The sequence below is a fragment of the Cydia splendana genome, chromosome 9, assembly GCF_910591565.1.
Source record: "Cydia splendana chromosome 9, ilCydSple1.2, whole genome shotgun sequence".
In the NCBI taxonomy this organism is placed as follows: domain Eukaryota; kingdom Metazoa; phylum Arthropoda; class Insecta; order Lepidoptera; family Tortricidae; genus Cydia; species Cydia splendana.
Window position 1 is genome coordinate 16,955,456 of NC_085968.1, and position 16,827 is coordinate 16,972,282.

At 35.1% G+C, this 16,827-nt stretch overlaps 1 protein-coding gene and 1 long non-coding RNA gene across 7 annotated transcripts in view; one reads left to right on the forward strand and one right to left on the reverse strand.

The window, feature by feature from the left end:
• LOC134793738 (protein still life, isoform SIF type 1) overlaps positions 1–16,827 on the reverse strand; it is a 158,296-nt gene that overhangs the window by 88,788 nt on the left and 52,681 nt on the right. For all 6 annotated transcript variants that reach the window (XM_063765398.1, XM_063765397.1, XM_063765394.1 and 3 more), the window contains 2 exons: positions 10,634–10,834; positions 4,988–5,120 (listed from right to left, as the gene is read on the reverse strand). In XM_063765398.1, coding sequence (XP_063621468.1) covers positions 4,988–5,120; positions 10,634–10,834 — 334 coding nt within the window. The remainder of the gene's footprint in view (positions 1–4,987; positions 5,121–10,633; positions 10,835–16,827) is intronic.
• LOC134793770 (uncharacterized) overlaps positions 16,386–16,827 on the forward strand; it is an 86,162-nt gene continuing 85,720 nt past the window's right edge. The window contains exon 1 of the long non-coding RNA XR_010144582.1: positions 16,386–16,527. This is a non-coding gene — a long non-coding RNA (uncharacterized LOC134793770). The remainder of the gene's footprint in view (positions 16,528–16,827) is intronic.

Here is a 16,827-nt window from a genome sequence, read left to right on the forward strand (position 1 = left end):
CGGTAATTAATTTGTTTTGGCGGTTTTGATCAGCATTCTACCTATAGTATAATAGTACATTACTACAGAGGCCGGGACGAAAGGGGTTGCCGGCCGAAGACATATAGACGGCCGAGCGAAGCGAGGCCGGATAGGTCTGAGCGCAGGCAATCCCATTTCCCGCCGAGGTATGTATAGTGCTTTTCTCAAACATGCAATGAAATAAATAAAATAAAAAATCCACGAAACCCAAGTTTTATTTATAGAAATAACTAAAAATAAACTACACCCAAAATATAACCAACACGTACCTATATCATTATCACGCGTATGTTTTACACGAGTCGTGTATTTTTACTACCCGTATATTTTCATGTATCTTTGATTTTTTCGCCTTGTATCCGAGTGACTGTCGTTTTCGTCACATAAGTTTACATAGTCTTTCATATTGATATCATGTTTCACATACATCGTTGCTTTATGCATGGAGTAAATAAGTATAATTTCCACAGTGTTGACGAGTTTGTAGTTACATTCATTTAAAATATGCCACAAAACTGTTTCTAATAAACTGTAAGCCATTTTTCTTAGTTTCTCAAATAATAAAATTGCCATAAGCGACCATATACATACTTCGTCTTTGACTTGGCGGCAGAGGCAGCAAGTTATTAAAATCAATTCTGCTTACGCTGCCAATTCCAACACCTACGATTACAATTAATATTAATTTCATTACGTCGGAACTCATATTAAAGTCAAAAAATCGACAACGCACCATAAATCCAATAAAACAGAATGAATATTTTTCAACTTTACCTCCATAACAATTTAAAAAATATAACTACGCGTGTTTGAGTAGACCTTTTTACCGCTAACGTTTAGATGAAATATTTTAAATGTTTTTATTTGTGTAGTTAAATTTATAATAAAAATTATAAAATTATTGAGTGTATTATTAATTAAGTTCATGTTGATTTTATACAAATAAAACTGCAAATTATAGCAAACATTGTTTTTTGTTTTTTTTTTTAGGCGTAGTGGCAGAGTGTCATTACGAACCATAAAGCAAATACTGCCTCTAGTTTTTTTTAATGGATGAATGCCACGATGCTGTGTCACAAATATCTGTGAAATGAAAATTAAAAAAGAGGACTTTGCCGGCCTAGGCCTGCAAGATGTGTATGAAATTCCATTAACGACCTTTTGTCCTAGCTAGCCGCACCTGAAACGTCATACTTCGCAGCCTCTTATAAGGAACATAACATCAATATTTCGTTGCATGTTTGAGAAAATACTATAATATAAATACTATAGGTAGATGTTTTATTAAATTTAATAAAACATGATACATATTGTTTTCATAAAATAATTACAATCATCATTAGGATTGAATCCTCCGATTTCAATACTTAATTAGGTAAATGCACTAAATTGTCCTAATCATGAAATGGTGTTGCAGATTACAGGCTAATCCATTCCGTTGGCTTTTGAGCGATTATATTAATTGATGAAATAGGCTGATTTAATCAAGATCACTATCTATTATGTAACATTATGAAATAAACGCCATGTGCATTGTGCATATTGAATTACAATTAATTGTTGAACATATTATTACAAATTCATCGTTATAATTATAATGTTAGTTAGGTATCTGTTTAGAAAAAGAACTTGTTTAAAAAATAACTTCAAAAGAAGAAACACGGACTTCAAAAGAGAGAAAACAAAATATTGTCCCTTATAAATGCAAGCAACTGATATTTGTTTGAAGTCAGTGCCAAGCCAAATGCGGATGCTGACCCTGTTTTGGTTCGATAAGAAGGAAAGAAAGCTATCCATTAGTTATTTTATTATTGACCAGTATTGTAACTTTTTGACTTGGCCCGGCTTCAACGCATACATATCATATTATATTATACATACCATACATATCGGTTATTAGCTGCCGAATTGATAATATGCTCCTTTTTTGAAGTCGGTTGAAAAAGGAATTAATTATTGTGGCTAAAATTAAATAAACAGAACGTAACTATTTTAATATTTTTTATAAATTATTTTGTATAAAAAAATATTACCTATAAAATATTTATCTACCATACTCGTAAGATAACCAAAACAATACAAAGCGCAAACAGATAGCTAGGAGGTGAAAACGTTTAAGATATCTACACCAATATATTTTCTCTTAAACAGTTTCTCGGCAGAATTTAAGAGGGCGGTAAGTGATAAGAGCTATGTCTGTGTTATTTATAGATAGTTATTTTACTGTCTGCTTTGGAATCTTACCTTTAAATTCAAAAGAAAAACGTTTTAAGTAAAAAGAACATCTGTAACTTGAATAAACGACATGTATAAGTAGTTCGGGCTCACAAAGCTGCTTTAGAGAGGGTCGTCGGTAAATCACAGCCTTTGCATAAAAGATTACCTGCCGTTCCTTTATACGAGGTATCGAAATGCGTACCTGAGTAATCAATCTATTACACTTACATATATCGTAATCGTAATAGGTTTGAAAAGCAATTTCTCAAGTTCAATATCCCCGCTTGGGAGTTTAATGATATCCGACATTCTCTCGAAGTGGGCATATTTTTATTAAATCGTGGAGCATCAAAGCCATTTTTAGGATTACGTAGTCATGAAGAAACCTTTATACTTGGTTAAGTTTATATCCGTTGGTTGTTAGTACGCAAACACTGGAATTCGGCGTGAACAGATATAATTATGCTAACAAAGTGTTAACATTAAATGTAGAATAAATACACGTAGTATTATTTTTTTAGCTTCGACTCTATGAAATGTATATGGTCTTTAAAAATATAATTAAAAACGCAAGTGAAGTTTTTTGATTCAGTGAATAATTTCGGTATTACTTAATTGCTCCAATAGTTCAAAAAGTTCCCAGAAGTTAGTTTACAAAACGGCCGTGTATAATATCCTAAAATTAAGGGCTGAAGGGCCGACTTCGAGTTGAAGTAGAAACCTCACCATATTCACGTAGGTACACTAGGTACCTACTCGCAGCGCGAAAGGAACTTTTTCACAATACCGCTTCCCCAGCCTGAAGATCCACAAAACTCGAGCTCATACTGTACATATACAGTTATAGATTAGAAACATTTAGTGAAAGAGAGGGCTCTCTCCGTAGGTACGTCCATAATGAAATCCGCAAACGCCGAGTGATATGCCAGGAGGAAGTTTTTCCAGCACAGCCACACTAAAGTAATAATTACGATACTTAGTGTACTTTTTGCGTTACTTATTGGACACTTCTAATCATTGTCCTGAATGTCTTACCTAGATGGAAAAATCGATAGACATAAAGTTTTTGAATAATAATATAAAGTTTTTCAGTTTTGATTTAAATTTTCTTGTACATTCATTATATGGGATTTTCCTAATTCACTTGATCATTTTGTAACTTTTATTTAAATGTCAGACTTATATAAGTAATAATAACTTAAAAGAAGCGTTTTGCTTATTAGCGCCGTCTACAACAATTACAATTTTCGTGGCGTTGTAGGGTCGTTGTTAGTCTATTTACCAGCCTCTGGTTTAACTTATAGAATTTGTCTATACTATCCCATTACTGGTGCCAGTCCCGTTAATAGGGGTGGTCACTATAATATTTAGTACAAATACATAGGAATAAAAAGCACGATGCATCTCAAGAGTTGGCTCAAATGTTTATATGTGACTCGACCGAAGTAATATGGAAGATTATTGGTTCAATATCGAAGGAAGAAGAAGGTCGCTGGTTCAACATCTTCAGGCTCCGGGGTTTCAGATATATTTTATGATTATATTTCTAGGTGAACATCTGTACGTTTACAAAAGTTACATATAGGTTCGTCGGTGGAGACGGATGCGCAACTCAGTGTGTGGATTATTTGAGCTCTGCACAAAATATTCATAAACTAATGTGCTGCACGAAACTTTGGTGGAATTCCACCTTTAGACCCGTAATGCCCTATTCTTATACTCTTCGACATTGATGGGTTCCCAGTTATTTATTGGAATAGTTGTTAAATCATTTTGTCAAATTAATTGTGCTAATTCAGAATCTATTGTTAACTCAACTTTGACATAGATTTTACTCACGAATTTAATGAATTTACAGTATTATATTCATTACAATTGTTCCTGGTGCAAATTTACGAAAGTCCGTACCAAATTCGAGTTTACCTGAATGAAAACGGATATAACTATTTCAACTTTCACCAACAACTTGATTAAACTGCATTGCTACCAGTGGCAATTTAGTTGGAAGCCCGTCAGTTGCGTGACAACAACACAACGAGCTCACAAATTGCATTCCAGTTTAGTCAAATGGATTGAGATCGTTCGCAGTTCAGTATTCAGGTATTGTTTATGGTACTCAAACGAGCACACGAGCCATTCTTACTAAGGAGCTTTAACGGGTCTTGTAGGTACCCAATATCTGCTTACGGCATACTCGGGTCTCAAAACTACATTATAATTACTACTTCCGAAACACCTATTTGCTTAAACCATTGAATGGTGTAAATTAATAAAGCTGTAAACTTTAAATAGCAGATTATTAACCAAGGGTGGAAAGTGAACGTGGTTACTTTTACCCGAGTTAAACACTTTACTTTTCATTTCAAGTATGAGGAAAGTCAAACACAAGAAATGTAGGAAAATGGGGAAGCCAATATAAGAGCTTTAAACTGAATAATATGACATATATGGCTATTAGCCGTTGCTCGAAGTACAAATAAATAAATAATACATTCCACCCGGCTATCAGCCTATGAAAGGCGAACTTACCGAATAGGAGAGATAAAATATATATAAGTAGTTAGGTATGTCTTTGTTTATAGTACCTAATATATATTAGTAACAATTAGTAACTATTCTTTATCTGAAAATTCCATTTTCAACATCATTTATTTTTGAGATATTGGGCTTAGGAGGGCAGAGTTACTATATCAACATAGTATACTGTACCGTTTCCTACTTTCCTACCGCCAAATAAAACGTCACTTACCTCGCTAGATGTCAGATAACATATCCTGGAGTCAGTGCTGTCGATTGAGGCTTGCTGAACTATCCCGTAGCGCGATGATTCTCGATCGCTGGTATACTCCGATCGAACGCTGTCTTGCCGATCAAAAACGCCCCTGAAAAAAACACTATACGTTTATATAACATACTGTATTCTCTAAATCTCGGTGGCATTAAAATGTACCTTTAAAATCTATCCCAAATCAGATGCTTATGCAAAGTAATTCAATTTGTCATTCAAGCTTAACCCACTATTCATACATATAGCCGTCCGTAAAGCGGGCAGGATTTTAATTACTGAAAGAGCCTTTTTATAACGTGACTTCGTATGATTTTCATCCTGAGGGAATTTCGTTCCCTATATTTTATGCTAACGTCACGTGGAAATTGGTTTTAATAAATGAAATACATACATAGAGAGGGGAAGGGGTAGAGGGAAATAGGGTATCCTTTTACTATTGTCCAACCGTAGATCCATTAGTTAAAGTTAAAATTTGTGTATCCTTTGTTAACGAGATAAAGTGTACAATATTATGCAAGTAGGTATGATCATTTTCACTAAGCATAAATAAATATTATCATTTTAAAAAATGTAGCATCTCCTCCTAACTCTACTACCAACTTTTAATATAATTGTAATTTTATCAAGTTAACTAATTAAAAGCAAAGCTTTATCTTAGTGCAACAAAGAACATAGTTGTAACAAGAGCACCATTGCCATTACATAAACAACATTCTAATTTATTTCTTCAAACAGTTTCTTTTATAAAACTTGAAAAGAATTGTTATCATAAAAGTGCTGTTTCAGTTAGGTGATCGAATTTCCGTATTTTGAATTAAGCAATTCGGAGACGCGCGGATCGTTGCGAAAGAATGACTGAACGGAAAAGTTGGTAAACTCCGTACGCGGTGATTTTTTCTAACAGCCTTAGGAAATGTCGTTTAGTCTTCCGTTACGATATCACATAAAGACGTTGATAAAGTTATCGCGCCAGTTGTACCAACGTAAAGAAACATTTATGACTTCAAGAGAAAATACTGTCCATTTATGTCTATTGAACTTACGACTTCTAGTTGTAGAAAAAGAATATTATAGGTAAGCGCAAACTTATATAAAGTAAAAGTAACGCGAGATATATCATTACATAATTATACTAACTACAAAGGAAAAAGTTCAAGACTGTGTATCTAATTGTTATAGCAAGTATAACAAAGCCTTATGAGGAGTAATATCCTTGGAGAGCCATCGGGTAATTTATTTATCATAGTCCCAAAGATAAGAGCTGTAATAATAATGGCAGGGACGGACATTTGTCCCGTTAACGACGGGGCTGCGACCGTTAGATAAATTAAACGGTTATCAAGCTTTCAACTTTAAACTATCATTTATATTAGAAAATTTTATCCGATTTATAGGATACTTTAATACGGTTTGATTTGTTACAAAGTTATCAGTGGCCATTTTCCTATATGAAAGGTATTCGAATGTTTCTATGTCATAGAATAGGCAATAAATACATTTTTCTGACATCAATATCATCAATGTTTGTGCGAATGCTTTTTTCTTATTCTTGTATTTGTAAACGCTACTGCACTTCAAACGGCCTAATGGCTAAATACGATAGGGAAAATTAGAGAACGGAACATTAATTATTTAAACTTCAGATTTTTACTCGGAGGTGTCTCGTCCTTAACACAATATTGTCACAAAGGAAGGGAGGCGGCATTCGCACTATTTCCCCTCTGCCGAGGTACAAGATTAGCGCGTCAATCTAATCTAGCGCGGGTAATAAAACTAGTTGCACTTGGATTTTTCACTAGACCGAGTCCAGACGCGCGCGTGAACACTACTGCACAAAAATGCCTGTTTGCTCGGTTTTTTGTTATAAAAAGAGGTCAGGGACATCAAATTTACAAAAAGAAAGTGTTACATTTCACATGTAATATTTTTGTTTACATATCATACGTTTAATTACATTCAAACACAATTATTATATTTTAGTCTCATGTAATTGTTGGATTTATCGATTTTGCTCGCTCAGTACAAATTGCGGATCGGTCGAGCGACAAATCCGACTTCTCATCTCTCAGAATACAATAACATACTTCAACGAAAATGTGTTAGTGTGCGTGTTGTGACACTTGTCACTCGTCCGTGCACAAAAAGAGATCGAGGTTTGCAAGATTTGTCTTTGACGTGTGTCATTTTCTATGTATTTGTGTCATCATTACAGATTGGATTTTGTATGTAAGTGTGTGAGAAGTGCGACTGTGTGCACCTTTCCCCCCGCGAAAAATGGCAGAAAGATTTGTACGGTGAGATATCGCTTGGGCCCCTCCCTTCCGATGTGTCGGAAGCCGGTGTTGCTCGAAGTCACAAAGTCTCGGTTATCGACGTGATAGCGTACCTATGTTTTTTTTGAAGTGAAAACTTCTTTAGCGGCGCTGTGCACTTTTTGTGATGGGGAAAAAATGTTAAACTCGTAACAGGTGTCACGTGACCGTAAGACGTAAGACGGACACGTGACCTGATCGAAAAACTGTTACAATGAGTTTTTCTTTATTGATTTAAATGCCATCTAGTGAGTTTCCCTCTAACTGGTACTAATATAACCCGAGTACTAACAGTGATGCGCTTAGGGGTTTCAAGTAATGCGACGAAATAACACTAGATGGCGTTAACCTCAAATATACGAGTACATAGTGCGTCATTGAGTTTTCACTTCTGCCGGCACTCCCGGAATGCAACCCGTTTTTTTTTCACTACGACCTTTTATGCAACTAATGAGTATATGATCGTTTAATTATAATAATAATGATTAAATTCTCCCTAAGATTCAAGTCTCTCGAACCCTCCTAGTGGCTACCCTTAATTCCACTAATTCACTGAACTGGAAAAAACGTGTCTGTTATATTAATAAAACTGATACAAATTTATATAACACGAATGTAGTCACTTTATCAAGCTCTCACTCACGCCACAGACATTGCTGGACACGGTTATTTATCACTAGCCCACTTAATACCGTCGTAAACATAATATATTGCTATTACTCGCAGTGCACGTTCGGTTTAACCTGTATGTTTTGTCTCACATTCGTTTCACGAATCGTTGACTAGACATATATACAGAGAATATACATTTTTATTGTTCCCAAGAGAGTCATATCCGCTGTTTCAGTAGTTTTCTGAAAAGATTAACTATTTTTATTGAAATACGGAACATTTGTGTCGTCAATAAATAGAACTTCTGGCTTCTGGCTAAGGGCCATTTATTGATCATTATTTTTGATTACTTTCTTTACCATCAAGTTCACTATTAGTGTTAGGTATATAGTGAACTTGTCTACTCGTGTCTAAAATTCATAGCCATACCAAAATATCGCCATTAAAATTTAATTTTGAAAGTTACACCCAGTTATCATTAAACGGAGATGAACTCTTTGACGAAATTGATCTAATTTTGGGGGACAAAGCCCGTAAAATTGGTTCGTATATCATAAAGCGGTGTACAAAGGCCTTCCGCCCCCGCCAGGGTATCAGGACGAGTTCTTATTGAGTGGCTGCCCGGTCCACAACTGAACACTCATGCTGTTAGCTAGAGATAATGGTTCAATTATTTCATATATACTTATCCTTTCTCAGCCGGTGCTTTTCATGATATTAGTTGGTCAGCACATTAAATTGTTCGATGTTTAATTGTTTCATTAGTTTCTAGTCTAACGTCAGTGATTTGCAGATTTTATTTATCAACATTATAGTTCTTACTAGTACCAAGTGTAAAAATAATCACATAGCACGTTGTCAAGATCACTCAAAAATATTTTGTTTTATTAAATATTTCCTTAAACATTATTGCACAAAATACAAAAATTAATGTACAAATGTCGGACTCTTATTGCCTTGGCTATGGCATTAATAATGGTATTTTCTACCGGACGACCTTCGGGATAAACAGAGAGATATCTTAAAAATGGATCTTAGAATAGTAAGAAGGTATTTATTAGAACAACTGTAAACTTTATAAACTACACAAATAAAAATACTAGAATAATTATAATTAATATATTATTACACATATAATACAACAAGACCAATTTTATAAAATCGCAATTCAACGCGGTAACGCAGCGAGTGTGATGGGCACCTTTGCGCCGGGTGTAGCGCGGGGAGGCCTCTTCCAGTAGTTTTTATATTACTTGTTTTATTTTAGATATATTTAGGGTTGTTAGTTTTAATTTAGTTTTATTCTTAGATATATTTAATTTTATAAAGCATTTACATATTAAAATCCTTATAAGTTTTAAGTTGAACTTCGTTATTATGCTAGACTATGAACTATGTATATCGTGCGCCCGCATCCACACTTTTCCTTAACTTTGCTCTAAAGGAGTTAAATTTGCAAAGGAGTATGTACGAGTTTAGTTTACCTAACTGCATATACCTTCACTCTCAACCAAATTGAAATTCTGCAGGTAAGTACGTAACAATCTAATTTTCTTTTATAACTAAAAATAAATATTCATTACGTAGTTGAATATCATTATGTAAAGTAATGGTTTATCCTAGATTACTCCGGGAAACCGCTGCGAAGAGGGTCGATAATCGTATAATAAATTAGATTCGACCCAATGCATTTCCCTTGTTCCAAATTGTGAGCCTAATAAACTACTTCTAAAACTACCCATTGAAATAAGAACTGCTAGACAAGGTACAGGGTTAGCTACTCCTTCAAGTGTAGATACTAAAATTTGGGTCTAAAAACTTTTTAATTTACGTGATGATTATAGGTAAAAATAACTGTTGTTACTTCTGCGGAATGACAGACAGACGACGTCCAATGAATCTAATACCTTTAAACGAGCAATAATATATTTTTTTTATATATATTTCGGGGATCTCGGAAACGGCTCTAACGATTTCGATGAAATTTGGTATATCGGGGGTTTTCGGGGCCGAAAAATCGATCTAGCTAGGTCTTATCTCTGGGAAAACGCGCATTTTTGAGTTTTTATATGTTTTCCGAGCGAAGCGCGGTCTCCCAAATATTTATGAATATAATGATGTATTATTGTATGAAAATATATCAAAAACCTATTTCTCCAATCGGGTTCATTTCGGGGGCATTTGATATTAAGTTAATATATTTTTGAAAGTATTTACGAAATTATATGCGGTTGTAGATTCAATCTTGAATCGATAATAGTTAGCTTTATATCGTATCATACTAACAAAACCACCTGATACGTTTTTTTATTACTTTCTTACAAATTGCTTATGTTCGTGATTCATGAATAGAGCCTTTGTTGAACAACAGACTAACCGGTCACGGAATCCCAGGAAAAATGAAATTACAGACTTATTTAATATCGAATACAGGGTAATTGCGTTAGTTTACCGGCCGGTGTCAGTTTCCGTCCACTTGACGGATTAGCAAATAATACATTTCATTTATAATTTGCTACTTGCGAAATATAATTTTTATATAGACAGATAAATTGTTTAGATGTTAAGGATTGCAATAAGGCTCAATAAGTCCAAATTTGTGCAGCAATGAAGGTTTATATTCAAATTTCGTCAAGTGGACGAAAACTAGCGCAATGATCCTATAAAGTTTCTGACATCATACCTCTGTTCGAAGCTGTCAGCTCTGTTACTCCTGTAGCCAGAGTCGTTAAGGCTGCCCTCATGCCGTAGGCTGGGCAGGGAGTCCCAGGGGGAGCGGCGCGGGCCGGGCGGGGGCGCGCCCCGCCAGCCGTCCGAGTGCCGGTACCACGCCGCCCTCGCAGATTCGCCGATGCAGGACGCGCAGCGGGAGGCGCTTACAAAACTAGACAATAAAAAAAGTATTTTTATACATTTTAGGCTATCATATTCTAACTGAGAGCCCTACGTAATCCTAGCGTAAAAATGAATAATCAAATTCAAGTGCGGGTAGTTCGAAAAAACCCGCGCAACCACCGGAAAAGAAGTCCGTTGCGAATAACAGGCCAATTCGAATGTACGGGACGTACACTGATATCAGACTGACATCCAACATGTCATTCAAATATGTATAATAGGTTTTGCTCATTGTGCTCATATCCTTACAGGTATAATATTGTATTGGCGCGGGAGAAACGCACGATAACTAAATAATATGACTCAAATGTCATTCTAATGTCAGTATACGTTCGAATTGGCCTGTAAGTCTCGAGTAATTATTAAAATGAGTGAAAATCGTGAAACACCTATCCTGTCTCACGAAAACCGTACGGTCATTTTGTGAACTAAATTACAAAAAGCAAAATATGTATAGAGTTAGACCAAGAAAAGTCCGCAGCGGTTTTGATAGCCCACGCAGTGCAAGTGTGTCATAATTTTATAGAAGTTTGACGTATTAAATAACATTTGTACTACGTGGGGTATCAAAATCACTGCAGACTTTTCTTGGTCTAACTATAGATGTTATTCTTTCAACGAAACATTAATATTATGAATCCTGTGGGCGCAGCACGGTTCCATTTTTATCGTCTATCACTATGCGCGTCCCTTTCGCACTTACGTACTTGTTAGAACGTGACAGGTATGGTGACAAGGGATAAAAACGCGACCGTGCTAAGCCGCCTGGAAGCAATACATATATTGTTACCCCAGCGGGTATAATGTTTGAGTATGTAAACAAAAGCAGCCGGTTAGATACCCCTGGGGGCACTCACAACAACACGATAAGCAAATATGGACTTTACTAGTTTTGGAATTTGAGATGTTGATGCGTTTATTTTAGACCCTAAATAACGGAAATAGCTTTAAGCGTTTAGATTGAATTATAATTGTAAAGTGTCTAGGAAACACAACAATACCTATACAATACATACTTATATATTAGGCTGTGTTTTCACCAAAGATGTGAGAGGATGCGTAGCGAGGGATGTGTTAAGAATCAATAGTCAATCAATAGGCATTTGTTTTCCACATTCAGCGTGTAATGATTCTATTGGTTCTTAACAAACACATCCCTCGCTACACATTCGTGCACATCTCTGGTGGAAACGCAGCCTTATTGTGAAACATTCATTCAACGTGTAGGTACGTGAAAAGCGACATGCGCTTATTTCGCAACTTATTTGCGAAGAATAAAACTTCATTTCGGAAACTCTCATATTGTGTTTTAATTAATTCCCCCTAACATTATTTGTGATGGCGTGAATAGGGCAGTATCAGTAAATGTAAACTCACATACGCCCCGTTACCACCTAAACCTCAATTAATGAACCGAGTTTGAAATCCATAGCGTACGAGTATGAAATTCCCCATCGCGAAATTGCTTAAGTTTAACGATATAGCCTGGGTGGCGGCAGAAAATTCAAAACACCATAAATAACTTCGAACAGAGTGGAACAGGATATGGCACTTTTGCTAAGGCTTCAGTATAATAACTGTATAAGACCTTTATATAGCTGGTTGTGTTACAGCTATTCATTTTTTTCCCTAACATTTTCCTTGTACATATGTAAAACATTCTAATTTGAAAGATCATTTGGTGTGTTGTTAAACTTGTTTGAAAATATAGCAAATTTTCCGATAATATTGTTCGACTTGCTTGCTCAAGGAAATCATACGTCAATGCGAATACACCGTCAAAGATTGCCCCATCCACTCAAACAAAATCTCGTTACTTGAGATGAGAATGTATATAAATATAAAACATGTCGTCCGCGTCCGCGTCCGCGTGTAGAAAAGATACGACTCTCGGAATACACAGCAGCTGTAATAAACATCTGAAGAAGATGTAAAGGCCAATGATGATGTCGTCCGGAGTGAATAAAACCCTATACTGCCGTTTTCGATCATTTAAGAAGGAAATAAAGTATTCAAAACAATCAAAAATAATGCAAATAAAAGTTCAGAAGTCAATAACGAAGGTAATTTAAAATGGACGGCGCAAGTCCGACGGGGGCCCGTCGCGCGTCAGTTCAACTTAGTCGGATTTAAATACCTCACGGCTTTAACGTCCGCCATATTGCGGTATTTACATAGACATTTTATAAAAACTTATTTTGCTCTATTTTTAACTGCAACATTTATTCTTTCGGTAAACCGACTAACATCGTATAGATATTTATCACAGATGCCTTAAATTTTGCGCTTACTTTGAGTGAACTGGTGTATTAACATGGTGTTTATTGGAATCAATATAGATTCACCTGAAGTCTACCGTGTAACATACCTCTACTAATTAATTTAATTATTATCATGCGCCAATTCACGGGAGAGAGAAGAGCTCAATTTACGGTTAATAATAATGAATTTATTTCTGGGTAGGGAAGCGTTTTATAACCCCGGGATCCGTTACATAATTGGAGACCACAACTACACCGGTTTGTCTGAGTAAAGCGATCGCAAGCAATCAGTGAGCGTTGGGAACAACGGAAGCAAATTGAATGGCAATGAAGCTGTGCGCTAAAGCGAGCAAGCAAGCGCGACCAATAATTTTTCATATGAAGAGTAAGGGTTGAAGCTTTAATTCAATAAAATAGGATCAAGCGTGTCGGCTGGAAATATATTGAAAGGTTCTGGCGTAGTCTCATTATTATCATATATTTATAGAGCAAGTTTTGGAATAAATGAGCTACTAATTATACAACAAAAAATCGCTCTTTCAGTAGTACCTATTTGTAATCGTTAGTTGGAATGGTGTATATTAAGTAGTGTAACCAAGCCAACGTATCGATTTAAATAAAATCCATATACCTTTCATTTAATCTGTGATACTACAACGTTCGTTTAGATTTTAAAGTCTTTCGTTTGCGACTACAATCTTATATAACACCTTGACTTGACTTTATTATAAAAGGTACTATTTAATGAAAATATCTACATGCCAATGATGCACCTGTTTCATTGACAAAACTGTGTACCTAGGTACTCCGGCATCGCATTATAATATACCTAATCGTTTTCCTAATATATATACTTAAATAATTTTAATTTTTGGGTCATTACGTTAAACTCGTGTGAAATCAAATGCCTAAATATTTCATTCATCGTCGTTTATTATTAGGAAACTAATAAAACGTGTAATCGTTAGATCTCGACTATTCGCCTTTGGGCAAGCAATTACACCATATAATAAAATAATATTGGATTTTTGCCCAATGTTTTTTGTAAAATTGCTTGCGTCGTTGAGCCCCTGGAGGACGTCCCAACCGTACGCAATAAACGTCAAGAAAATAATCCAGCCCTAGCGCCCAAGATCGATACCTCACTCAAATAGTATCAAAACCTCCGTATAGAAAGAGGAAAATTTCAGGAAAATTTTACTTAAAATATTGTTAGCATAATTGTTGACTTTATCTTGTCCCCACTTGATAGGACAAATTTTAGGAAGTCAGTTCAAATACACCCGAATCATAAAAACGAATTAATTGATCAAAATAGGCTCAGTTGCCTTGACGCTTATAGTAGAACGTACATGTAATATAAGAACATAAATATTATTGGTATTTATGGACATGAAGTATTAAAATCAGGTTAGATTTCGGGTACCTAATAAACTTAAGTATCAGTAAGTGTTTTCAATTTTCTCTCTTTATTTAACTATAGCTCAAGCGGAACTGTCAGTGGTATGGCTGCTGTCCCGAAGCACACAATATCTATTGCCACACTTACGAACGTGACGTAGAAGAACATTAAATTGTCACTAGGAAATGCAAACTTCCCCAAAGGAATGCAAAATAATTTTACTTGAGTGAGCAACCGTAAGGAATATGCATATTTAACGCATAATGTAGGTTCAGATTTAGAACCAAAACTTAGAAGGATAAGACAAAAATTTACTTAATGTATCCAAGTATCCTACAAATAGGAATTTACAATACAATACAATATTCTTTATTGCACACCTCATCAATCATCACCTCATCATCATTAATTTATTATATTAGAAAAAACTCATAATTTGGAACGGTTACGCGTACCGTATCACAATATCATCTAAACTATCATCCTGACAAAGTTTCAATTGGGCGGCGATGACAAAAAATCTTTATTTTTACGTGTTTGTGTGACTACGGTTAGTCAACCCAATGGAGCGGCAGCTGACGTCCACGAGGGCACGAGTTCACTACTCCTACCGCCCGGGATGCGATGATTGACGAAATCTGTTAGGTCAATTCGTATGAATATGCTCTTAAAGGTTTATTTCATCTTATAAAATGTATTAATCTATTAATAAAATTAAACTCAATAAAGTAATTTATAATAACGAGAAAATTGAAATTATAAATAGAATAAGTACGTCGCTGGGGTTCGTTATCATGTTACACTAAGGTAATCCGAGATTGTTCACGGATCCTTTGTAATTCCATTCAGCTAAATTGCTTTTTGGAATAATTTCCTATAATAGGATACCTCAGTATATTGTTGCCATTTTCATTTTTATTCATTTCTAGGACATAACGTTTTATTATAGGAGCAAGTGCTTTTCTTTACCTACTCAAAAGTAAACGTGTCTCTCGAAAGAGAATAGAATAATGTATCGTTTAGAGAAGATTTGATAAAGACCCATTATTTAGACCGTAATTATGTAATTTGGAGTATTGGTAAGTATTAAGTACCTAATATTTTAAAGCGCTGTGAGTCTAGCGGATCTAGCGGACGACTTTCAAACCGGAGGCCGTAAGTATCCCAACTTGTGCAAGTGAGTTTTTTGGAACGTCGAACTTGGGAGATGTTCGAAATATCAGAACCAAAAAAAACTCAAACTTAAACGATAACGATGTTACAATGTTTGCTCGGTTTTAATAGGTACATACGTACTGAGCTTTCGATAGTGTAAGTATCAGTTTCTTATACTTTTTACGACGACATCGAGGGTAATTCAATCTTCGTATGGCTCAAAGCTATGGCTGTTGAGGTGTAGACTAAAACTAAGTAAGTATATTTAATATCGTAAACCGAGCGTCATTCCATATTTCTACTCACATCTAGATCAATGTATCGATTTGTCACCTTCATTTTAAGATTTGTTTTACTCTGAATTCGCAAAAAAAATGATAACCTAATCTGCGTTATAAATCGAACTTGTACAGAATAGTTTACATAAAATCACATTCGTAATTGTAACTGTAAATAGGCATGATTTATTTAGATAATAATGTAACATTCAGACACAATTGTATTATTGTTTATGAATAAATGAAATGAAATGAATGAATGAAATCATTCATACTCGTAACCTTGATTCATAACGTGATGACGTCACTTAACGTCACATTTATATCAAATAAGTAACTCTTGTCAATAATTGAAACCTGATAAAAAGGTCATCATTTCATCCAATAAGTTTATTCAGTAAAACATTTTGAGACTTTTTTACAAAAAAAAATATTGACTGTCATATCAGTGTCAGTGTGTTTCGAAACTATTTTTTCAGTGAATTTGCTATGATATTCTTAAAGTGTGGTGTTGTATTTTTAGTGCGTAAGTGGGTGATTGTGGACATTTTTGGAATCCATATCCGTCTCTGCAAGTTTATTACATGTAATTACTTCACAACTATTTAAACTAAATTGCTTTTAGCCTGTCGTCTCCAAACATAACCTCCTGAAATCCTGGATCTTTGATCAACAGAGGTCAAAGAACAACATTTCATACATTTTCATACTGGTATGTACCCTAGTAAAGTGGCTATTATTTTAACATCGTTTCACATGAAGAGACTAGCTGTAAACGGAGAGCCTCGCGACACCGTAAGGCCGGTAAGCAGGTAATATAAATGCATTAACTATTGTGACTCGCTGGCCAATCCGTGCGCCACAGAATCAACTGGAACAGTTTGAA